Genomic DNA, 27,363 nt, shown 5'->3' with positions numbered 1-27,363 from the left:
CAGAAATACAAAATAAAATGTGTACACACGTACACACACACACACACACACGTAAGAAGTGAAACTTCTTTATGATAGTATTTTTCGAAAAATGATCTACTATATGCAACTTTACAGAAATTAGTTAAATACAGTTAAATAAGATAAAGTTTAACAAAAGGCTTTTATTATCATAGAATACAAATAATACAATTATTTCATTTTACCTCATTACTACTTAAGATTATTACAGAATTTCATTAATTTTAATAGAATGATTACTAGCATTGTTATCGTTATTATATATTTTTCGAATTAAATGTAATTGTGACTTACTAGTTCAAAATTAATTGAATGTGACAAGTACTTAAGGTACTGTAACATAACAAATATGAAAGAAAGAATCGCCTCATAAAAAGGAAAACTAAAGGAAAATCGTTGTATATCAGAATGCTCAATCTGGATATCGGTGTGCGAGAAAATACTAGTTTACAAAGTTTCCAATAACACTACTTACACTATTAAGGGGAAGACACTCTGTTCTTGTATTGGTTTTTTTCACAAACCACTGCTTCCATATCTGAGGGTTATTTACAGCTGTTTTTCCGCGCACCACCACTATGTGGAACCAGCTGCCCACTGAATTATTTCCGAACCAATTAGACTTAGGGGCCTTCAATAAAAGAGCGTACCAATTCTTATGGTTTTGTCCTTTTCATTCTTCTCACTAGGCCCGTGGTGTCTAGAAGTGAGAGACTATGACAACAAATAAAACTGCCGCAGATAATAATAGGAACGCCTGCACAGATCTTCATAAATTTGACCTATAGTTTATTATATATAATTGGTCTATTATTTCATTTTACCTCATTACTACTTAAGATTATTACAGAATTTCATTAATTTTAATAGAATGATTACTAGCATTGTTATCGTTATTATATATTTTTCGAATTAACCGTGGTAGGGAAAAGAAAAAGATGGCACGTAACGGAGAAATGTGACGCGTAACCCAAAAATGTAACGGTTGTTTTCCAACGCCGATAAAGAAGTTTCACTTCAATTAATTAGAAAAACACGAATAAACAATATTTACAATTTTCTTACCCTACGTAGTAATGAAAATAATTAAAAATGGATAAATAGAGAATTTAAAATGTTTGCATTTCCTCGCTGTATTGTGGATACTTATTCGAGCTGCGCCATCTTTTGTCCTTGCCCGAGGAAGCTGAGACAGGGATGACGTGTCTACACAAGTAGTATCCAAAGGCCGTCCTATCCTCCAAGGGATCAAAGAAATTCCATGTGATTGTCTCCTGTTACATAATTAAAAAAAAGAGCGTACCAAATCTTAAAAAGTCGGCAACGCATTTGCGAGCCTGGCAATGTAGGTATCTATTGGCGGCGGTATTTGCCTCCTGTTCTATAAAAAAACCTCTGTGCATTTTCTACCGTATTCACTACGGAAAGTGTTCAGTGTTTATTTAAGTTATACAATTCAAATTTGTTATTTTTTTGAGTTGTATTTTACAAACCCTTGGCGTTATTATTTATTAGGGCTAGTTTAAAGTTAATTTCACTTAAATACAGTTAAACACGCGAGCGTAAATCTAAACGTGTAATTAATGATATAATCGTACATGAACCAACCAAGCTCTGAAATAGTGTTTGAACAAATGGGAATAATTAATATGTATTTATAATTTGTTTTATTGCGTATTTTCTCATGCATTTACCTTAAAAGATTTTTTTAAATTTGTAACAAACCTTTTTTCTGACCAATGAACAAAAAAAAAAAATCGTGTAGTCGTTCGGAAGTTGAGGTACCGATATATGGTGGTCCAAATAGTAATGTCAATATTTTTTTTTTGTAGATTCCTCACACCTGGGGATGTACGAAAATATCCCATGTAAGCTCCGCGATTTTTTGTAGTTTTCGAGTTATAATTTTTTGAATGTTTTCTGCCAGCGTCAATGTTGGGTTTTGGATACTCTAGTTTTGTTTAAATTTAAAATTCGAATTGTGAATTTTGCCGCAAAAATTACTATTGTATTTATTTCTTCGTTGTTAATCATGACGTAATGTCAACAGACACAGCAACCTTTAATCCCGCGACGGTTTCGCACAGACTATGTCGAAAATATACTACACATATTGATTAATAGCTTATGGTAACGTAAGTACATGTGGTTGTATCATATTACTTGAGGGATGAATGCAAGACTATATTGTGTAACAAGATCTGGCGCCGGCTGCACGGCTTTTGATGCAAACCGTGCAAAAAGTCTTTGCGTAAATGTAATTGTGACTTACTAGTTTAAAATTAATTGAATGTGACAAGTACTTAAGGTACTGTAACATAACAAATATGAAAGAAAGAATCGCCTCATAAAAAGGAAAACTAAAGGAAAATCGTTGTATATCAGAATGCTCAATCTGGATATCGGTGTGCGAGAAAATACTAGTTTACAAAGTTTCCAATAACACTACTTACACTATTAAGGGGAAGACACTCTGTTCTTGTATTGGTTTTTTTCACAAACCACTGCTTCCATATCTGAGGGTTATTTACAGCTGTTTTTCCGCGCACCACCACTATGTGGAACCAGCTGCCCACTGAAGTATTTCCGAACCAATTAGACTTAGGGGCCTTCAATAAAAGAGCGTACCAATTCTTATGGTTTTGTCCTTTTCATTCTTCTCACTAGGCCCGTGGTGTCTAGAAGTGGAAGACTATGACAACAAATAAAACTGCCGCAGATAATAATAGGAACGCCTGCACAGATCTTCATAAATTTGACCTATAGTTTATTATATATAATTGGTCTATTAGGTACTACCTACATAGAGATCCCTCAACAAAACATTTTAGGTGATTCATTCTAAAGTAGTGTGTTCCTTCTCGACTGTGCATCATAGCTGAGAAGCACCCGGAGACAGGTTACACGTACCCATAAAAGCAATTATTTTTAAGCCTAAACATACAACCTAGAAACAAAATAATCAAAATATCTCGAATTGATACGGTAACCGATATTAGGAAATTTATTGATTCTATAGATTGTACCACAGCGTGTTACCATAGAATGTACCGTAGAGTCACCATAGAGTGTATCTTAGATTGTACCATATATTGTTAGCCTACAAGGGGCTGTGTAGTCATTGGTAGTAGATAAAATAGTATCGAACGATTTTTGTATTGCTACTCTTAGGAAGGAGAATTAAGTGTTTATGGTTTTATGTCAATATTATCATTATGGTTGAGCTAATTAAATGAACAGGGACATTGATTTTATACGTTAAAATCGTTACATAGGAGTTTCATAATGTAAATAGCGGTCGTTGACCCGTCGAAACAAATGATGCGAAATTGTTTTGTTTATGTGCTAGTGCAATCATGCGCAGAATGCAGGCATGCGAACATTATACATTATGCTAAAATTGTTGGATTTTCTTCGGCCGCGGCAAGCTTTCAACGTAAACAGTAATTTTTAAAACTGAATCAGTGGCGCTACAACCTTTTTAGGACTGGGCCTCAGATTTCTGTATGTTTCATCATCTATTGTCACTCTATGGGCAAGTAGATGATCAGCTTCCTGAGTCAGACACACGTTGACTTTTTGGATCATTTTTCACCGAATTTCACCGTTCGAGCGAATGTTAAATGCACACATAAACAGTCCATTGTATACAGCCTATATATAAAAAAATATGTGCTTGTTTATGACCTTATTTTTCAAAAAATTATCTACTATATTCAACTTTACAGAAATTGGTAAAATAAAGTTAAATTAGATAAAGTTTAACAAAAGGCTTTTACTATATATATATTCATAGACATATAATATAATATAGAATATTACAATTATTTCAGTTTACCTTATTACTTGTAATAGAATTATTACTATCATTGTTATCGTTATTATATATTTTTGTTATTAATAGCTTCGATCAACCGGCGTAGGGAGAAGAAAAAGATGGCGCGTAACGGAAAAGTTAGACGCGTAACCGAAAAATGTTGATAGGCTCTTAGTGGTTAATAGACTGCGCCTGAGTTGTTGAGGAAACTGTTAGATGTGCTAACAGTTTATGAAATTGTTTATGTTGTATTAGCGCAGAACACCTGTAAACTACGCCAATCTTAATGAGTTAGCGGAATAAATTTTGCCACCAATTTTCTTTATAACAACTAAACCAAAATTATAAGATACATAGGATACAAAAGGAAAAGTTTGTTCGGCCATATATTGTGTCTCAAATGACACAATGTATCACAAATGCCCCTTCGAGTTTTAGCCGAGAGTACGGGGGTGAATGTCCTTCACGAAACCAAGGCACTGGAGTGCAAGGCGAGGGTTTCAAGTGCACAGGTGCTAATTAAATATTTAAGGTTACGCCTGGTTGTTAACGGTGACTCCAGAGCTGGTGCCTCAACAATTAAGCATCACAATACAGCAAGGAAATGCCAGCGTTAAAGGTACCACAGGGAACAAACTATTAATTGTAATGTAATGTTTTAAATTATTTTTATGATTACAATGTACAAGTAAATCGTAAACACTGTTTATTTGTTTTGTTTAAGTTTTATTGAAATGTAATTTGAGGGTACTGTAGTACTGCCGGTATTGTATATGTATATATATGGCTTTGTTATATTTCCGTTGGATAATAGATGGGACGTTTATAGCCTATTGTGATAGGACTAAAATAAACTTGTAACGTATATTGCTTACATTAACAAGACTTTTGACATACCGAAGTCGATTGTCACTTTTAGTTTAAAGACCGACAACGCACCCACTAAAATAGGTATTCATGGCATGCGATGGCTGCCCTGTATGGGCGTCCCGTATTCTCATTTGTCTTATTAAAAAAAAAGAATTATCTAATGTTATCTAGAGCATAGGCCCCTCTCAAGGCTGGCACCACACAAGCACTAAAATGGATGTCCATGGGCGATGACTTCCATTTCTGGGCGTCCCGTAGTCTCGTTTGTACCATCAAAAAATTTAATTAATAAATAAATGTGTGATATAGTAATTTCTAAAGTGTTTTGATTTTTTATATCAGCGTAACAAATTTATCGTACACGTTATCGGAAAATGTATCTGATAAGCTTAGTTATTAGCTACAGGTTATTAGTAACGCCCAGTTTTAATATACCGATCGTTATTGCAACCAACCGTTAATATATATTAATAATAACAAAGCGGCATAATTACGCTTTTCTGGTAACTGTTCAGGTTACATTCGACCCTCTACAACTTCGTTGTGGATAAAATTAAAAGCCTAAATTATCAGTTACCAACCAGGTCTTGTATAAATACGGTATATAACAAATTTCATTCAATTTGATCCAGTAGTTTAAGAACAACTTGTAAAATTTCTTAATTGTGTCACTCAACCACTGACCCATTATCAAAACACTAAAAGGTACAGATATACAGGCTTCAAGAGGTGTCACTATAAGATCTTGTTAGGTTAGCTAATTACGTAATTTTTTTTTTGTATGGAATCTCAGTGTTGGCTTTAAGGGCCATAACAGCCCTAGGTTAATATGATAATGACAATTAAATTATACTATATTCCATCCTGTTCAACCCTAAATCTCCTACCTCAAAAATGACTTCAAATGTTTGGGAGCCCATAACTATAGCTTATGCTCTTCCGAAAACTATATCCTTCAAAACCCATCTCATAACTCCTCCTTTCTTGGGTTATCCTTTAAGGTATCTGCAGTGAGGCTATAGAACTCACTTCCCGTCCCTATTCGCTTAGCTCCTTCTCTATCTTCCTTTAAATTTCATCTGTACAATCATTACCTGTCCACATCGCATCCCTAACATTCGCACTAACTACTAACTGACGTTAGACTAATCTTGATTTGGATTATCGTGATTTAAGTGCACTTTTTACCTTTTGTTTTTATTGTATCATCTTTTTAGTTTAGTTTCTGTTTAGTTTTGTCTTATTGTAATATGTCCTGTGGGGTAGCCCTTCAAGATTTTTGGTGTTTTTTGTACTTTTAGTTTGTATATTAAGCAGGAACTAAATAATAAAATATAATATTTACTATATATTATGTATACACTACGAGTATAAATTATATTATGTTTTATAAACTTCCTCGAGAGAAAAATGCAAAAATGGATAGGAAATGCTTAAATGACTTTTCAAGGTTTCCACGAAAAGCCAATTTCCACGGGGATCTTAGCATACATTTTTTAGAATTAAGTCGATCGGAAAATGAATGAAAAGTAACTTTGGCCATCTCATTTAGGCTATACCTTGCGGCTTTATAAAGGTGGGGTATTAAGTTCGAATCCGACTACAATAATGTATTTTAGTTTTCTAAGAGTAGGTTTTATGATATATAAATTAGTAGTATACCTGGCATCGGTGATGGTTTGCCGTCGAAAGCCCTACACAGCCTCCACACTCCTCTATCGCTTCAGGGCATTAGGGATGCTGAAACTAATTTAATTTGGTCAGATGAACGGACTTCTGGTGCTCCTCACTTCTCCCTACCAGTTTAGGCAATAATGGCATGATTGCTGATGTCTTGCTACTCTTTTAAAACTCTTTCTATGTTGTTTTTTTAGTATAGGAACCTAATGATAGCTCCAACCACTTCCAAAATTCCCTTGCTTGTACTTGTCGGGTTCATGTGCCGGCCAGCTGCACTCGGCCATCGATCGTTGCTTAGCAACACGCTTTATCCTTGCAGGACACCATTGTTTATCCATTGGCTTCAAGTTTACATTTGCTATTTTTAACCATCCTTGATCGATGTTTGTTTATGTAGTCCTGATTGCAACCATCTTGACCACAGCATCATATGGTGGTTCATGAATGTTCCTCCTGCTGAATTATAACTACATTATACAACTGATGGTGTAAATAGAAATGGTTCTACCTTTTCAGCTAACCTTTTTCATAATCATTAGTCAATCTAGTAGGTAAGTAGGTGATCAGCCTCCTGTGCCTTAACAAGCAGTCGACTTTTTGAGTCTTAAGCTGGATTCCTCACGATGTTTTCTTTAACCGTTCGAACGAATGCCAAATGCGCACACAGAAAGTCCATTGGTGTATATCACAGGTTCGACCCCAGTGATGAGAGTCGCAAGCTGAAGCCACTAGGCCAACACAGCTCAAAATGAGATGGTGACCATATAATATATGAAAACATACTACAATTAGGGAGCTTCATGCACTCGGGAAAAATAGTTTACACTATTATATAACGGGGGGCAAATGGGCAGGAAGTTCATATGATGTTAAATGATACCGCCCATGGACAATCAATGCCAGAACGCACGCAAGTGCCGGCCTTTAATGAATTGGTATGCTCTTTTATTGAAGGACTCTAAGTCGAATTGGTTCGGAAATACTTTAGTGGGTAGCTGGTTCCACATAGTGGTGGCGGCAAAAAATGCCTTAAATAACGCTTATTTATGGGACGACAATATTTTCGGAGGAATTTATTACAAATTTTGTGGCGTGGGATTTTTATATGTAAAATTATAGATTTTAAGATAATACCATATTATACGCTGCTGCTATATGTACTGTATTTCAATAGAGCTAAAGTTCATTATTGTGGAAACGATGTTCTTTGTTTATTGTTCTCAGAAGGAAATTTAACCGGAACAAATTTAATATGACATACCTAAAACAATATAGGGTCCTAAGCAAACATGGTGATAATGTATCCATGGGTCTCATTAACCTAGGTACTCCAAGAGTTTAAAGCTGTTTTGAATGATATTTTTTTTATTGTGCTAATGTGAACTTCGTTTTGCAGTAATATGTTTTTCCTTAGCCTTCCTCTTTAGTACATACACATAGAATATTTTCCTGTTTCCCTTAATACTGTTTGTCTTGAACTCAAACTAACTTTTTTCATATAAGTAACCAAGTACAGTAATAAATATCAACAGAAAAGATTTTAAATGGATTCTAAATTTACATTTACTACCAGTTCGCAAGTTAAGGGCGTAGAGCGGGTGAGAAGAACTGGCAGGAACCTCTCCGCCACTCTTTTTAATCGCCAAGTATTGAGTCATACATATTGTTTGAACTGGAGCAAATCAAACCCAAGGATTAGGTTTAAATAATCGTCAAATTTATAAAGTTAGTTAGTTTAGTTATATACAGTTTTTATTGCTACCTATCTCGCGAAATGTATAAATAAATTGTATAATTTCAGGTCTGCGCAATGTCATCTCGTGAAAGAGTGGCAGAGTCCCTTGCCCTCTCGTACGCAGAAGCCCCGGGACGGCCTCTCCCTGACGTCATCGTGCAGCCAGGCCTCTCATATGACGAGGTCCTGCACGACGACTTCAGGTTCGACCTCAACGCCCACGACGTCATGGTCTTCTTGCATATACAGAAGACCGGGGGAACGTCGTTTGGACGCCATCTTGTGATGGATCTGGATTTGAAGGTAATGATGAAACGTTTTTATTTATTTGGTTTCATCTTTATTTGGAAAAAAAAGGCGGAACTTGGATAAAATACCAAACGGACTAGAAGTCCTGTTGTAACTGGAAAACACTCCTCCTTTCTGCCGACTGTTCTATAAACACAGCACTTTAACGCTGCAAAACTATCTCAAGACTACCAAAGTATGTTAGTGGTACATATATTGGGAAAAGGCCAAAGACCGCGGGGCAGATCGCCAATCTGCTGGTATGACCAAGTCACGATTCTCACTCTCCTCTGTCACTCTCGGTCTCCCCATAACAGCTGCACTATAGGAAGTTTGTAGCTATATCACAAGCAGGGTGTTAGTGATGCTTCCACCAGGAAACTTAAACAGTACACGGCTTTCAGAAATTAAGAAAACGATAGAGAAGAGAGTGAATGAAACCGCGGGACACAGCTACTATATTATTCATTAGTTGACATACCAATGGAAGTTTGAATTTTCATTTTGTGAACTGTACAGTGTCAGCATTTTTGGCACTATGGCAACGAAACTTTTAGTTGCTAATTTGCATTTATGGAGAACGCTGTGCTTATGGAGTTTATTTCTATTACTTATATTTTAGAATGAATAAAAAATTAGTGCGTATTTGATGATTTTCTGAATTAAAAAAAAAACATAGATGATCAATAAAGTTAGATAAGAGATAAATTTAATTCAATTATAGAATTGGAAATGTATGAATTTTATTTTCTAATATGAAAATAAAATTCATACATAATATATTTAAATTCGTTATAAAACTTTTTGTAGTCAAAACTTCTTACTAGTTTATAATCTGTGTAATGCTTCCTATCTCATTTTCTCGCACGTTACATGTTATGAATTTATGTGTCTGTCTCTTTTTATTGTCGCTTTTTTGTTTCATCGACATTGAAATCACAACGTTACTAAAGAAGTCTTCATTTTAATAAAAGCCTTTATTCACTAACAAAAAAACATACTGTTACGAGCTAGGGGATCGGATAGAAAATGCCGTAGATTTATTCAAGGGTTTATTTCTTGGTAAATCAATGAGGAATTTATGGGCACAAATTAACCGCAGAGATGCACTAATTACACACACAAAACAATCACTAATTACTTCACTTATGCACACTTTACACTGTAATTTATCACTTGTATTCACTTTGTTCGCACTTTATCGCTTCGGTGTTTTGCTCTTGTTATCGCATTCCAAACTAAGTCACTAGTCGCGTTTCGGCTCGCTTATATATCCCTGGGAATAATTCTAAACAATATTCGAGAACTTTCTAGGCGGGCTTGCTACTGAGTAGCGATTGCACAATTCTAGAACGTTTGCACTCTTTGTCTCTTTCGCACGTTGCTCCGTCCTTGTCGTACGGCGTTCTAGAGTGCTCGTCTAGTTTCCAGAAAGTTCTGATCTTCTCTCTCTCTCTCTCGTATGATTTCGTCCTTGTCTCACACCTAGAAAGTTCGGTCTAGAATATTCCTTCACCAAAGGGGTATAACTAGGCCTGAAAACGCCTGAAAACGGGTCTCCTGAAAACTGCACTACTCGACTACACATGTTCTGAAACCGACTGAAAAAAGGTTTCAGCTTCCTGAAAACTAGGGTAACATTATGAAAATTACAATTTTCTAATATGTGATTGACCCTCTCCTGAAACGGTCAGAAATCATATTTCAGCCTGCTGAAAAGTTCTCTAACTAGTGGAAAAATCTAGAAACATTGTAGTCGACCCGTCTTCGTAACACTACCCCCTCCTTAGACATGCTCGTCCCGAGCATCATTACTCCCTTTATAGGTGGCCATTATCTTTTCCATCGAGTCTGCGGATCCTTAACAGCTGCACAAGCTCTACATTTCTTGATCCAGTCTTCTACATCTTCACGATAATGTATCCAATAAAACATTTCCTTAACCTTCATAAGAGTCCGTTTTACTCCTAAATGTCCACTAGACAAGTCACTATGACACATTTCTAATATGTCGCGAACCTTGAATCTTGGCACAACAAACTGCAAATGATCGCCTTGAGCATTTTTCAATTTGCGACATAACACTCCATTATGTAGAACTAAACTATCCCATTGAGCCCAGTAACTCTTAGTAGTGTTACTTGTAGATGCAACTTTACTCCATTGCGGCTTGACAGCTGAAGATTTCATCCAGTCCAGAATGGGTTTAATGTCAGAATCTTGATGTTGCTCTTCCTGAATTAATTTCCCACACCAATCTGGACTTATGGTATCTGTTCTTAGTAACCTCACGTGGTCATTATCCCTTCCATCCTGTTCGTTAACTTTATCGCACGGTCTTTGAGACACTACATCTGAACTCCTTCTTAGCTCTCTTTCATGGGTTGATAACATGTCAGAAAATTTCTTTAACTGCCCCTCTGCTTTTGATAGAACTATTGACAGGGCTTCCGTATAGTTATCCGGAACTGTTTGAACTGTGTTCCACTCTTGTTGATTATTAGCCTGTCCGTCCACATTGATTACTCTACAGGCGTCATAACCACTTTTTGAACGGTTACCTTTAAAGCAAACTTCCTGTTTTCCACACTTGAACATTCCTTTTTCTAGATCTATCTTACACTTATAGAACTTCATAAAGTCCAAACCGATTATACAGTCATCTACTATGTCAGCAAGAACAACTTTATGTCTGTAAAAACTTCCACCAATCTTGAAGGTTGCGATACCTTCTCCTCGATCGGTTATGCGCTGACCTGTTGCCGTCACAAGCTGTACAATTCCTCTAGAAGGGCTTTTATAAAATGTCTTCAAAAGCTGATATCTGATCACTGTTCGTGAAGCTCCAGTATCGAGTGTTAGGTTACACTTAGTTCCATTGACTTCTCCTTCGATAACTAAGGTATTCCCACGTCTAACCTTCACATCACCTCGGAAGTCTTTCTTAGGGCATGAAAACCTCATGTGCCCTACTTCCCCACAGGTGTAACAGGTTGGCCCTCGTTGACACTTAGCTTTTTCCGTGACAGCCCTAATGCGGTAAGGTTGAAGATCTTTCCGAATCGCCTCCACCTCCAACGCATGGGCTAGAGCATCCTTCAGGTTCTTGGGGTGACCAAGATTTACACTTATCCTGACTTCACGATCTCTTATTCCATCAATGAAGGTTTGTACTAATATCTTGTCTGCGACATCTGGTAAGGATGCGAAGGCTTTCCTTACCAGCTTCTCTATTTCCAGGCCCCATTCTTGTAAGCTCTCATTTGGTTGCTGCACTCTCTCCCGTAATTGAGCCCTATAGACTGGCTCCAAATGTGAGTCCCCATAACGTGACTCAAGGGCATCCAGCAGTCGCGTTAGTGTCACATCACCTTTCATGGCTTCTAAAACGGTCAAGGCTTCGCCTCGCAGTCCCAACATAAGAGCAGCTACAGCCCGATCATTTTTCCAACCGTTCATCTTGCACAGAGCGTCAAACTGTACCTTATAGGCCCCCCAAGAAGAAGAACCATTAAAGGTAGGTGTTTCTAGCGTTCCAGATGATTCCACAAAACCTGACATCTTAAGGCACTGAACCTCCTTTTCCAACTCAAGCAAGCGTTTCTCCTGTTTAGATAACCTACTGTCCAGGTTTTTAAACTTATCTTTCAATGCCTCAGTTTTCATAGTCTGCATCTCCATATCTGCTGCAGACCCTGCCACAAATTATTCACGATACTCCCTTGGAGTAATTGACATGTTTCTATCCCACTTCTGACACCAAAATGTTACGAGCTAGGGGATCGGATAGAAAATGCCGTAGATTTATTCAAGGGTTTATTTCTTGGTAAATCAATGAGGAATTTATGGGCACAAATTAACCGCAGAGATGCACTAATTACACACACAAAACAATCACTAATTACTTCACTTATGCACACTTTACACTGTAATTTATCACTTGTATTCACTTTGTTCGCACTTTATCGCTTCGGTGTTTTGCTCTTGTTATCGCATTCCAAACTAAGTCACTAGTCGCGTTTCGGCTCGCTTATATATCCCTGGGAATAATTCTAAACAATATTCGAGAACTTTCTAGGCGGGCTTGCTACTGAGTAGCGATTGCACAATTCTAGAACGTTTGCACTCTTTGTCTCTTTCGCACGTTGCTCCGTCCTTGTCGTACGGCGTTCTAGAGTGCTCGTCTAGTTTCCAGAAAGTTCTGATCTTCTCTCTCTCTCTCTCGTATGATTTCGTCCTTGTCTCACACCTAGAAAGTTCGGTCTAGAATATTCCTTCACCAAAGGGGTATAACTAGGCCTGAAAACGCCTGAAAACGGGTCTCCTGAAAACTGCACTACTCGACTACACATGTTCTGAAACCGACTGAAAAAAGGTTTCAGCTTCCTGAAAACTAGGGTAACATTATGAAAATTACAATTTTCTAATATGTGATTGACCCTCTCCTGAAACGGTCAGAAATCATATTTCAGCCTGCTGAAAAGTTCTCTAACTAGTGGAAAAATCTAGAAACATTGTAGTCGACCCGTCTTCGTAACAATACATTTACATAATTTTTAATCACACTAGTTACCAGCAGCAAGTTGGTGAATTTGTCTTCCGACATAGGCCTCCCCTTTTTGTTTCCACTCGTCGCTTTCACGAGCTGGCCTCCATTCCGGCAGATCGTCGACATAAATATGATACAAATCAGTCTAATTATTTCAGAGAACATTCCAATTGATGAATTGGTGTGAATGATTGTAGCTGAACAAATAGGTTTCAATTAAGATGAGGCAATTGGCGATTTTGACATCCAATAATATTAATATAGTCGTAAAACCTTCAATTGAAGGTATACTCCTGAAAGCGTGACCTATCTGCCTATTAGAAATATGATTTTATCGGCCGTGGCACAAATTTTCTTTCATATTCCTTTGTCTCTTTTTGTCATATTACCTTGTCAGGGAAAGGGAAAGATGGGAAATGAATTACGTAAAACATACTATCATGCTTCTTATGTGCCCATCATATACTCGCTCGTATGGTGAAAATATCGTGAGGAAACTGGTTGTAGACCCAAGAAGTTGATGGTGTGGCACAGAACACTGATCCCCTACTTATCCAGACCTAAAAGGCTGTGGCGCCATTGTTACTTTTTGCAAGTCATAATTCTCATATTTATTCTTTGGCCATACAACGTATTACCGTACCGTCATCAAGGCGGATGAAAGATGTCAGGTGGGTAAAATTTAAAGGTGAAAAATAGTCAAAGACGTGACCTGACTTCCAGTGCGGCAGGTTATGTGAAAACAAGATGAGAGCGTAACATAAACGGTCGGCAAAAACCTCCAGCCCGTTTGCACTCTGTTCTTTAAAAACAATCCAATTTTATGTCTGGTAATTGGTAGCTTATACCGGTGATTTAAGTGAAACGTCAAAGTTATACAGCTAGACTTGTTTATTTTAGTTACTTTCACAGCTTAATGACTTATGGCTTATGGTTATGGGGTCATGCAGCTGATGTCGCAAACTATTTTCATCCTGCAGGAGAGGGCTATTCGTGCAATCTATAATTTTAGATGTAGGGATTTTCTGAAAGATAAGATCAAGGAAATTAATATACTTACATTTACCTCGCAATACATTTATTAAAATATTATCTGTGTATACAAAAATAGTGATAAGTTTACTAGAAAAGAACATATGCACAATTTTAATACTCGGAAGATAGTAATTCTTTTTTGGGAAAAGGTATACTCTTCTTTAATAAAATCCCAGAGGCTCTTTTTCTCTGCCTTTTCATAAATTTAAGAAATGTATTAAAGACAAGCTGTGTAAAAAGGCTTTCTACAAAGTTAACGATTAACTAGTTAATAAAAGGGCCTGGACTGGTGCTAGACAGGCTACTTCTAATTAATTTGCGATATTTGTTTTAAAATAAGTGTTGTTTGATGATTGGCTATTTTAAAAGAGTACTGATAGTTTTTTACCCAAGCTTTTTATTTTTGTTTTCATTATTGCACAAGAAACTAATAGCTATACTAACAACAAACCCCTAAGTCACACACAATAAACAAATATATTTTTTAGACAATTTTTTTATTTTTTTATGATACAGCATACAAAAATACATACACCCCTTAATTGTCACCCCTCAACGATCAACCGCTATTTTTATTATAGTAAATAGGTTATTCTTTTTTGACCAAAAAATATGTTACCAGGAAATAATATACATGGCAGAACGACGTTTGCCGTGTCAGCTAGTTTATGCATAAAAAATAATATTAGTACAAAAAAAAGTCTTAATATTAACTATTGACTTTACGAAAACTTTGACACTTACCCAAACAAAGACAAAAACCACAATGTCTCCGCGATGCTTCGTTTAGCCTCTTTGATACTTCGTTTAGCCTCTTTGATACTATCATGAGAAAAAAAAATCGTATTTTCCTCACTGATGCGTGGGGTTTGTGCGAGTACTAACAATATCCTGATGGTTATAGCTAATAAACCCGAATGTGCTGTTTTGAGACACTGGGTTCATATACATGCCTATGTACCTGGTGCCTCGAATCAACGGAGATTTTTGAATTAAATGTTTTAATAATTTTGCTAACAAGGTTATAAGTGTCTCTACTAACAATATATGGATTTATAATGGTCTGAAATAAATTATTTTTATTTATTTATTTTATTTATAAGGATAGGTAACTTAATCCTTTTTGGGTTTGACTTGAAAGCTTGTGTATACGGTGGAATGTAGGTAATTCTGAATATAACCAAAATATTGATTATAACAATTTGGTTTTTAGTTCAAACTGCGTGCAATGACACAGCGAGAATGAAAATGGCTTCTAAGAACGCGCGTCACGCTTTTTAGACGATATTTTCTCAGGAAAAATATTATACACGTATTTTTATAACATCATTCAAGAGTTTACGTTATTTTATATAATATCGTAGCGACACTTTTGTAGCGATGTTTAGGGAACAATAATAATAAGTGGCGCTACAGCCTTTTTAGGTCTGGGCCTCACATGTCTGTAGTTCTGACTTTCTTTTGCAAATTAGCGAACTGACTGAGATACGATTTCCAACTATTTAAGGTTAGTGTACTCCCTTAAAGGCTGACAACGCACCCACTAAAAACAGGTGTCCATGGGCTGCGATGACTGCCTGTTTTGGGCGTCCTGTAGGTTCGTTTGCCTTATATTATAGCGTTTGCATATATTTAAAAAAAATCTGTATCATGATTATTTGTTAATGAGATAGGCAAGTAGGTGATCAGCCTCCTGTGCCTGACACACGCCGTCAACCTTTCATGTCTAAGGCTAACCGCTTTCCTCACGTTTTTCTTCACCGAATGTTTAATGCTCACATAGAAAGAAACTTGGTGCACAGCCGGGGATCGAACCTACGACCTCAGGAATGAGAATTGCACGCTGATGCCACTAGGTCAACACTGCTCACAGGGAATAGTAAAATTGGTACAATTTAAAAATATCTATTGAATTTGACTACATAAAAGAACTGGAAATAGATACTTAAAATTAGCCATAGACTGGACATTGACAAGAATCCGATTTTAATGATATTTTAACAGTTTAAACATATTTAAGTGGCACAAACATACAAAAATTCTAATTTAGTATCCTAAACATATACTAAAATATAATAATAATTATAAATAATAAAATCTTTTTTTCTCCCATATAACATTTACAACAATAAATAAGATTACAGTTGAGAAGGTATTGGGAGACTGGATTCCAAACTAGGTAAGAACCGGTGATATGGATAACCATGCTTCCATTCCACAGCAAAGTCATATTGTATGTTAACAAAAAGTACATATATATCTGGGTAGGCGAACAAATTTAACGTTTTGAATAAGGAAAGAAAACACAAACAAAGCAGTCAATTAGTTAGAAGTTAGTGGAAATAAAGATGTATGGGTGTATGTCAGGGTGTGTGTGTGAGTGAGTGTTAGAAGGGTCTGTGGGTATGTGTCAGGCACACGCCTGAGAACATATGTGAATATAAAAGACGTTTGGAGTAGTTTGAGCGTGTGACTCTCTCTCATCTCTCGACCCTGAGGTCGGCCACGACATTACTTTTCGTATCCTCTACAAGGTTTTCGTCTCTTGGAGTTGGTCCAGGTACATCAATGTATGCCCTACTCGTAGGCTGTCTCTCATTCATTCTGTCTAGTTGGCCGTGGTATTCTTCTTTGTATCATCTTCGTCTTTAGTACGTCCTGATTTAGTCCAACGACAAGGCCTACTCAAAATAACACATGAAAATATATGCAATCCAAAACCACGAGCCTCGTGAAGTTTTGCTACTGTTCTGCTTTAGTGCCTCTCCATTATTGGAGGTTGGCCGTCAGTCTCTTGAAGCGTCAGATGCAGAAACTCATCCGTAGTCGCAATGCCGGTCCATTTGCGAACCATGATTTCTACCTTGTAGCAACACGCCGCTATTATTGCCAAAATTATCCAACACAATACATTTTTGAAGTCAGTGAAAAACATTACGTTTACTGCATCATGTTAACTGTTCTGTAGCATTAAAGGGTTTTTAAAAATCGTTCTGCCATTGTTCTAGTTCTTGAGTTGGAAACTGTGACCCATATTGGTTACGAAATGTTTCGAGTATTCATGAAAGTATGGCGTTAAATATGTGCTTTTGAAGTAAAGCTTCCTTATCGGCGTTGGAAAAAAAATTACTGTCACATTTTTTTGTTACCTGCCATCTTTTTCTTGTCCCTACCACGGTTAATTTGAAACCATTAATAACAAAAATATATAATAACGATAACAATGATAGTAATAAATCTATTACAATGAATAAAATTCTGTAATAATCTTAGTAGTAATAAGGTTAAATGAAATAATTGTATTATTTGTATTCATGTCTATGATAAAAAAGCCTTTTGTTAAACTTTATCTAATTTAACATTATTTAACAAATTTCTGTAAAGTTGCATATAGTAGATCATTTTTCGAAAAATAATGTCATAAAGAAGTTTCACTTATTACGTGTGTACACGCACAAATTTATTTTCTATTCTCCCTGTCCGCTTGTGGTGCTTATTATATAATATATATTATATTCTGGTGAATTATTGTTCATTGTTGACAGTCCCGTGTTATAAAGAGAATAAAAGTAAACTGATGAAGATTAGGTACAAGATATTATTAAAATTTTATTAAAACAGCTCACTACCAGCTCAGTTGCATTGCGTATATTTCCGTAAAGAATTGCTGGACTTCTGGGTCTAAGACATCATTCAATTATGCTGCCCACTGAAGTATTTCCGAACCAATTCGACTTAGGGTCCTTCAATAAAAGAGCGCACCAATTCTTAAAAAGCCGGCAGCTGGCATGGCATAGAGATGGGCGTCCATGTCCATGGGCGGCATCTTATAACGTCAGATGAGCCTTCTGCCCGTTTGGCTCCTGTTATATTAAAAAACGAGGTTCTTTACTCCTTGAGACTTTAAAAGTTTATGGACATACGGAGTTCGCCATATTCTTGTTTCTGATTCTCACCCTGGTATATACTACATCCTGAAACGTGTTGGTCTTTTCATGTCTTAAGTACAATCGAGTAACGATGTAAAGAAAGAATCCACTGTTTCACCTAGGTTTAAAAGAACAGTCGCCATGGTATCTGTATTCATCGGAAAGTATGCGATACTGAACCATAAAGACAAAAAGACCAGTGTTGAAGGTCCAATTCGTTATGGACCCGTTCCTCGTTGTCGTCGTTCCAGCCTGTTGACGTCCACACCTGGACATATGTTATACATTAGAGTCGGTAAAGAAAAATACCTTGAGGAAATTGGTAAACAGCAATTGTACATACCAAGGCTTTCTGGTTTTCGTAGTATTCATTGTAGCCTTGGAGATAGCAGGAGAAACTCTTAAGAGTATCAGACACTGCTCAGCATTATGCAGCATTCATTGATTGCATTTTACTATTAGTTAAATCACCGTCCTAGCCCAGGCATTACATTGCGTCCACATTTTATTGTTTAAGTTTAAAGTCAAAACCGGTTGTTGAATACGGTTTCTTTTATAGTTAATCTTTAATATTCACATACGCAAATAGTCACGGATATCTCTGGGCTTTTGTTTCGATTCCCTGAAACGCGAAGATTTGAATTTTAATGCTCATCTCGTGTGCGAAACACGTATAACAAACAATGACGGTAAAGATTTTTTGTTCGTTTCCGTTCTTAGATACGATGGGCAATACTTAAGAACTTTTTTAGACTAATAGCGGTCTTATTTAAAAAAAATCCCTTTGAACTCCGAAAGTCGTAACCACTTAGTGGTCTTCTATGTTTCGTAAAGTGGAAAATGTTAGCTGTTGCTAACAATACTGTTTATTTATGAGACTTTTCTTACGATAGTTACTGTCACTTTTATTTATTTATCAGTTATCTCACGGCTAACGTACATATAACAAAGAAAACACTTAGACAATATATAAATCCAAAACGGATTTCATTAATAAACAATATATAAGCAGATTATATAAGTACATTGATAGACAGAAATAAAAAAATAAACGAAAGGAAACTGAAAATTAACCTGAAACAAATGACAATTAATTTCAAAGAATAAACTAAATTGTTACTGCTAAACAAAGCCAAAGTCTTCCTGCCTCTTCAAATATTTCCTTTGGTGAGGTTGAAAATATTAATATCCTCATAATTTGTGTCATAGATAAAAAAACAAAACATTGGCGAATTATGCAGGTAACTCGTGATCGTACGAGGCACATGGAACAGTTGTAGGTATCTTGTCGCATACGGGGGAGGAATTCTTAGAGAAATTAACGACTGCAAAACCGGCAGCAAAACTTGCTTGCAAACAAATCATCGTGTGAGTTATGTGACCCAACATTAGGTACTTAAGTTACATATATATATTCTTTCTCTTACCGCATTTACCATGGAGAGTGTTCAGAGGAGTTGTTCTGATTAATACCTACTGAGTTTTATCATCAGACGTCGAGACAGAACACGGGATTCCACCCGTATCACCTCGACGTCCGAGTTCCACATCGGAGCGTTTTTCAAGTTTTTTGCCGCGCACCACGACTATGTGAAACCAGCTGCCCACTGCAGTAATTCTGAACCAATTTGTCTTAGGAATAGTGTACCAATTTTTAAAAGGCAGGCAACGTACTCGCCAGCCCTCTGGTATCGGGAGTGGTATCACTTAACATCAGGTGAGCCTTTTGCCTGTTTGCGCCCTGTTCTGTAATAAAAAAAATCAGTTAAAAATTAGAAGCGTGAACAAAATATGTAAACAATGATCGCATAGTTGAAGCCAATAGTTTTTATCACAACAATTGTAATTAACATTCTCGTTACCGATAATGTCCAACATAAGTGTCATTTAGATTTATCAACCCTTAGATAAGCCAAGTTTGTATTTGTTAGCGTCGCAACCCCTCTACCACTAATTCTGTATTACTTGTAAGCTCATATTTAAAACCATTAAAGTCAGTTGTTACCAAGCTTCAAACAAAGAATTTTATTTCAACATCTCCATACAATAACAGCCATGGAACTTAATTGGTAAATTATTTGTACATAGTATTGTCTTTGGTTAACATAGCTCTTACACATCGAAAGAAGCCAATTTTTTAACTGGGTTAAAGCTATTTGTATTATTATAATCCTATAATTATTTTATATAATTTTGAATATAAATTTTCCGACGTTTCGCGTGCTTTACAGCGTGCATGGTCGCGGTGACTGAAGACAAAAGGTATTGAATGTCAAAAGTATCACAGCTGTAGAGAAAGTTGTGTTATCTGTATTTATTTCCCCGGAGTTGGTATCGTCTTAAAGATGACGGGTTTTTGTAGAAATGACCCACGGTGTCCTCTATTAGGTCGTTTAAGTCGTCTATTATAAACGTCGGAAAAATGAAATTAAAATTATGTAAATAATTATACGTTTTATAATAATACTACTTGTATGATTTAATCCGGTTAAAAATTGTTTTCTTTAAAATTATATGTTGATGTAATAAAATATAAAAAAAATATTTTAAGCGTTCTGAATGATTGACTATGTGGTCTGCTGTAAACCATCTAGAGCGTTGTTCCTTTTAACATTTCCCATCGACAAAAACGTCTAGGTTACTAAATATTAATGAACCTTTCAAAGTTCTTTCTTTTAATTCAAAGTTACTTTAAATGTAACGAGTAGATCCTCGATTTTAAGGTCTCATTCTTTTGTGCATAAACAGAGTTTGAAGCTAAATACTGAATATGGGTTTACCAGTATCATACCACGCTTCCGGTATAACAAAAGATAAATGTATTCACACAACTCATCACACACCTGATCAAATTCTTAAGTGAACAAAAAACTGGAGATAACAATGGGTATTTTAAATATTGCATCTGCATTGTTGCTCTATTGAGTGCAGACAAAACGTGGATGTGGTTCCAACGTGCGACTCTCAGCCCTGGAGCCCTGGGATCGTAGGTTCGATCTCTGGCTGTGCACCAATGGGCTGACGATGTGTGTCAGGCACAGAAGATTGCTATTAGAAATGATCACGGAAGAGATATTCCATGCCATATGTCAAAATTGTGTATCAAATCTCTGAAGTGTGTTTAGAGTTTTGTGTTTTGACATTCTGTTAAACTTGCAATGCTTGAAATAAATATGGATAATGTTTCGTGTAGTAGAACATATCTGTCAAAGTCATTGCCTTAAATGTGATACCGTAGAAGCGTTGCTGCAGGGATCTGACGTTGCACAGTTGTTCTTGAAGAAGATTCTTTCGTGATCATTTGCAAGTAGATTTAAAAAAAATACATGTCGGAGTGAATCTACTAGACTGAAATTTGGACGTGTATGTCGCTCGTACATACATAATGTTTCTCATGTAAATAAAATATAATTTTGTAACGAGGAATAAAGTTCTTAAACATTTTTAACGTAACTACATTATTTTATTTTATTGTGTCTGTACATCTTAAAACAATGTATATGATATGAATTTGTTACCTGTTCTATTGATATATTATCTTTTAAGATACCGAGCAATCGGAACTGTTCGGTAATTAAAACTTTGCCATTGTAATCAATAATGAAAGGAATAAAAATAAATACATTTAAGTTGGATTTTTATTAGATGTTGGTAGATAGTAAAATTATTTACGCAGCAAAATGGCGAGGGTAGTACCAATTTCAACCGCCGGCTAATAAATGTATGTAGCACTGAACTCTACAGGAATATAGCGCGTAGATGCTTGTAAGAAATTAATGTACTCCAGGCACTGGATTGAAATGAAATTAACTAATTTATCGGATCTTGAACTTATCAAAGGGCAATTTACCAATAAATCAATTAGGCACTCACTACAATAGTGCTGTAAAGTCTGCATCCGTGCTTGCAATGTACCATATTTTGTACCAGAATAGTTCTGGCGATCTTAATACTGATAACTTGCGTTGGAACTGCTTATAAGGACGATACTTAGGATTTAATAAGATTAAATTAACATTTGCTCAAAAGAACAATAACCCAGGAACCCTGCAGTCTTAGGGTATATTTTTTATAAAAGCTCAAAGCTCACCACAGGTTGGTAAAAGATCCAAAAAAATACAATTTTTTATGTGACAATCACGGAAGCAACTAATTTACCGGTATGCCACGGCGTCGCTGGCTTCGTATCCAAACAATATCTATGGCAGTATTTTACATTTGTAAAGATTGGATGGGCTTAATCATTATTAACTGCTTACATTAGCTCAGGAATCGAATCATGATTCTGGTAAACTGTTGCACGCGGCCAACACGGCATACGGCAATGAACACATTTTTATGGGTTGAAATTTGCGGGTATATATTTTTTATGTTTCATAATTAATGTTTTGTCTAAATTGCTTAAAATATTTTTATTTAAGCAGTGACCCTTGTAAATTAGTGTAATACTGTGTATGTGTGCGTGATATATGTGTTGAAGCAAGCTTTTCTTTAATGGCTGTCAAGCCAGTTGAAAATTTACGCAATATTGCAAAGCGACTATAAAATTGCATTTTCTTTGCAGAGGCCGTGTAACTGTCAACGAGCGAGAAAACGTTGCCATTGTTTTCGTCCGCACAGCAACGAGATATGGTTGTTTTCGAGATATTCCACCGGTTGGAAGTGAGTATCTTTTGGTTTAACTAACGCTAGTTTAGTTACGTTTGTTAGCGGTAGTTGATTTAGTTCTTAGGGTAGGAAATTAAACACTTCAATGATGACTTAATTCACTATAATTTACTTCACTGATTTTACGTGAACTGTATAACCTCAAACTTACTGTATAAACTCAAACGAAGAAAAGGCCCGTGCGCATTGTCTCAATTGACTCGACCATCCCACTTCGGGAAAATGGTCGAGTCAATTCGTAACAACTCGTAAACAACCGAACGAGTCAAATGAGTAACTATTGCACATGCGCACTTGTAGCAAGATTCTTAAGAATATGTTTCATAAAAATGTTTAGAATTTAATTAAATTAATATTAGAAGCTAACACGTAGTTAAGTTACGTGCGTTAAAATACGTTATTTTAAGTTAATAAACTATGAATGGAAATAGTATTGTCTTTTGTTAACATAGCTTTTACACATTAAGAAAACACTTTTTAAACGGATTGAAGCTATGTTTTATTATTTAAATAATTATAAGTTTTTAATAATAATACATAGCTTCAATCCGTTTAAAAAGTGTTTTCTTAATATGAATAGAAAATTAAATTTCACTGCGAAAAACCGCCTTCACAGAGGAAGCGTGTTTCCTAACACACTTCGCTCATTCAAGTTACCTTTCGAAACGGCCTTCAGGAGACGCCCTTGCGCTACTGGCGGCGGAAAACTCATTCCGGCCGAGAGTGAGCGTATAAAGCAGCTCGGGCTGTCAAGTCTCAGAGCTGTCAAGGCCCATCAGGCCGACATCGAGATTCCTAAAAAATAATTCCACCCCTATCATCTTGACGTCGTTCGTTCGAGCGATATGAGGAACCAGCTGCCCACTGAATGAAAAATAATTAAGTGTGTCAAAAAAATTAGATTACCCTCAAAATTTATAAATTCGATTTCGAACGGTGATCAATGAAATTTAGTATTTTTTTGGCCGTGAGGTTCAAGTGCATAGATGCGCCTGATGATACCGGTGAACCCAAAACTGGTGCTTTTCTCAGCGCATAAATATCGCAACATCGAGGAAATCAAATTTAATTTACTTAACTATTTATCCAATTTTAATAGCTGGAAAACTTTTGGATATCGGACTTCCAGGCGTACGGCTAGGTTCTGAGACATTTTACTATAGTTTCGATAATTTTTTAAAAGCTTAAAAGCTTTCATATTTGTATATCCGATACATTCCGTTTAGTTCGAAATACTCCCGCGCTGCCATTATACGGTAACTCAATGATGAACATAAAATTTCTGACTTTTTTGCTACTAGTTTTTATAATGCTAACACGTGTCTCATATATTCTACGTGGGGTGACTACAGTCATAAATTAAAGACCATAATCCTGTTTCATTTACTGGAGGACTTACGATAATTGGCTTTTAATTTCAGTTCAGTATTCAGTATTTTAGAAGAATTAAAACGATCCATATTACATACCAACTAGAGCCCGTGAACTTCGTACCGCCCAACAGTCAATGATGTCGTGTTACAGGTTAGCTGAACTTATGATTTAATTAGGGTAATACAATGAATTACGATATCATGGCGATATTGAAATTGTTTGATTTGAAGCGTTTACGACGGAATGAACTTTCAAATGTTTGACAGTTAGAAAAACGCCTTCTGCCCATTGTTTTTAAAAGATATTCGCAGAAATACAACAATCAATAATTGGTCCAGTTTTTCCAACTTGTTTTATATATTAGGATATTATAGATAGCACTGAAATTGTTTTTTTTTTTAATACGTAAAATTATTGGTAGTATTGGAATTGGTCGATTATTTGTTCCTAGTGGATGCGGTCTATATGATTACAGGAATATTATAAACGAACATACAGGAATCGCTAATAAAGAAAAAGCTTCTAGAAAAGATCCTAACAACTCTTAACCAGGCTGGCAACGTACTTTGAACCGTCTGGCAATTTGTGTCTATGGGCGGCGGCTATCACTTAACATCAGATGAGCATCCTGCCCATTTGCCCCCTGTAAATCAAAACGAAATTGATAGTGACAGTTTATACCAAGGTCTCCAACTCATAGATTACATCAGACTGGCGCCGATCACATTTGGACATGCAAATGTGCCGAATTTGACTAAGTATTCAAAGCACCTCCATTGTTCTTGGCCTTGGATTAAAACCATAAAACGCGAGATGAATTAATTTAAACTTGATTGATTGTTAAAACAGCAGACAATTATTTAACTGAAACCTTGAAAATGAAATCTAATTGCATTATATAAAGACGCTATAGTCTCTTACAAATTGTGTTTACGCTGGGATGAAAAGAGATCGATGAATAATCAAGAATAATCTATCACAAAGTATTATAAATACGCTTGAAAGGTTTATTTGAAATATAATATACGTGTTATTTTAGTGTAAAACTCTTGAAGCACAAAACATACATTATCTGCTTACTATATGTGGAGCTAAGAGATATGCCTCAAAACTCGCACGATAACAGAGAAAAAAAATGAGAGGCGGTTTCGTCCTTGCCTTACATATGGGGCACACAAAGGCCAAGACACGTTCGTGACAGTGTGCGATTGAACATCTTGGAATAAAGTGAGCAGATAGGAAAGTATTCGATGATAAACAAAAATAGATGCTGAGCAACTCAAACGGAGATAGGCAGCCCGTGTTAAAGATGGAAGATGTTCAAAAGGGTAACCAACTTGGCCCCAAAGGACAGAGAAATAAGGACGGAGCAAAAGAGCGAGGAGCCGATGAGATGGAAAGGCAAGAAATGCTGACGGCAACATATAAAATAGAGTTCTTCTCCTGGACGAGAGTGGCATCTTATAATATTGTCAATTCGAGTTGGATAAAGGCTTATGTATCTCGTTTAGCCAATTTTCGGGTCACTACCGAAGGCCAGGGTTCTTGAGAAGCTTTACATGACAAGACAGGTCCAACATGCAGAGGCGGTTTCACAAATATGATTAATAATAATAATAATCTTTATTTCTTCTCTCACATATACATACATAGAAGGTTATTATGATTAAACTAAGATGATAACATTTGGAAGTGTATGTGAGAGACTGGTCTCTGTAACAGGAGACCTGAGTGACAGATAGCCAGCCTCTCCACCACCGGACCGGAACACGTACAATCAGGTCATTGTCATAAGATACAATAGAAGAAAAAAAGCAAGTGCTCAAGGAAAAAAAAATGGAAACGGAGTCGTAAAAATAAATTTGGTGTGTGTTTGTGTCTGTGTGTGTGTGCGCGTGCGTGTGTGTGTATGTGTGGGCGAGTGGGTGTGTTACAGAGTAACAGTTATTAAATCTTCTGTTTCATCGTAACTCAACGTCTTCAGCCAATTAGTAACCATTTTTTTACATTCATATTTCGATAGTGGGTAAATGTTAATTTTTTCATTTAATTTATTATACAGGTAACAGCCTAGGAAACCAAAGAATCTTTGCGAGAAAGAAGTTGTCCATCGTGTAATACGACAGCAAACTTTATGTTTAATCCGCTTAGTTACCTTATTGATTATAAATCTACAGGTTTGCCAAAAATCGAGGGAACGTTGTGTGACAGGGAAAAGGAGAAATAAAATAAAGAATGTTGTTCTTCTTAATGATGTATTAAGAACAACAATAGAGGTAGCAGATAATACAATAAAAATAAATAAACTTAAGTGGAAATGAGCGGGACACATGGCAAGAGGAACAGATACTTGGAGCAAGAAAGTACTAAACTGATGCCCAAGTGACAAGCGAAAAAGAGGAAGACAACTTAGAAGGTGGATAGATCAAATTAAATAAACAGCAGTACATGGGAGAGAGTGGAACAGATACATAAAAAATTAGATAATTGTTTTTAAGTGTAAAAGTATCTGAAATAAAAGGCTATTATTATTATTGAGTATTTAAACTAACAATGAATAAAGTCAGCCGTGAGGCCGGGTGAGACCGATGTTATCAGTTACTTATAATTCAACGCCAGTGACCATAGTTGACCGTGTGGTTAACACAAATTTCAATGAGATGATAAAAACCAATGGCGCTACAACCTTTTCGGTCTGGGCCTCAGAGGTCTGTATCTGTTCCGAAATAATTTTTAGATTATCAACCTTCTGTGCCTGACACACGTCGACTTTTTGGGTCTATGGCATTTCGGTTTTCTCACGATGCTGTGCTTTACCGTACTACACAGGAAATTCTGTAAGTACACAGCCGTGGTTCGAATGACCTCAAGGATGAGAGACAACACTTCACAGATGTGGTATTATGTGATCTTCTTTTTTATGTAACAAAACGGGCAGGATTCTCACTTGGTGTTAAGTGAGACGCACATGGACATTCACATTTTCAGAAGGCTCGCAAGTGCATTGCTGGCCTTTTAAGAATTGGTACGCTCTTTTCTTAAAGGATCCTAAGTCGAATTGGTTCGGAAATACTTCAGCGGGCAGCTGGTTTCACTCAGTGGTGGTGAGCGGCAAAAACCGGAGTCAAAGCACAGTGTTGAATCAGATTTTATTTGTGTATTTACACATAAGCTGGACTTCGGAATCTAGGGCTTTCTCTGCGTTTTCTGACTTCCATACATCAAAAATGTAGGGAGTCGCTTCAAATTTAATGGATCAATTGAACCAACCAAAGGTACTTGGAAGCCTTGGTTTGTATTAGTTATCTATCAGCATAGGTCTAAGGCCACCATTGTCTATAGTAAGAAAGGGACAAGAACATTTGTTATCATATGTTTGAATTCTTTCAATGGCCCG

At 36.3% G+C, this 27,363-nt stretch overlaps 1 protein-coding gene across 1 annotated transcript in view; it reads left to right on the top strand.

Moving 5' to 3' along the window:
- The window catches only part of LOC123717686 (heparan-sulfate 6-O-sulfotransferase 2), a 94,975-nt gene that overhangs the window by 7,818 nt on the left and 59,794 nt on the right, over nucleotides 1-27,363 (top strand). The window contains exons 2-3 of the mRNA XM_045673825.1: nucleotides 8,190-8,426; nucleotides 22,489-22,586. Of these exons, the coding sequence (XP_045529781.1) occupies nucleotides 8,190-8,426; nucleotides 22,489-22,586 (335 nt within the window). The remainder of the gene's footprint in view (nucleotides 1-8,189; nucleotides 8,427-22,488; nucleotides 22,587-27,363) is intronic.

Source organism: Pieris brassicae, chromosome 13 (assembly GCF_905147105.1).
Source record: "Pieris brassicae chromosome 13, ilPieBrab1.1, whole genome shotgun sequence".
NCBI classification, from domain to species: Eukaryota; Metazoa; Arthropoda; class Insecta; order Lepidoptera; family Pieridae; genus Pieris; species Pieris brassicae.
This window is presented reverse-complemented; position numbering and strand designations above follow the sequence as displayed.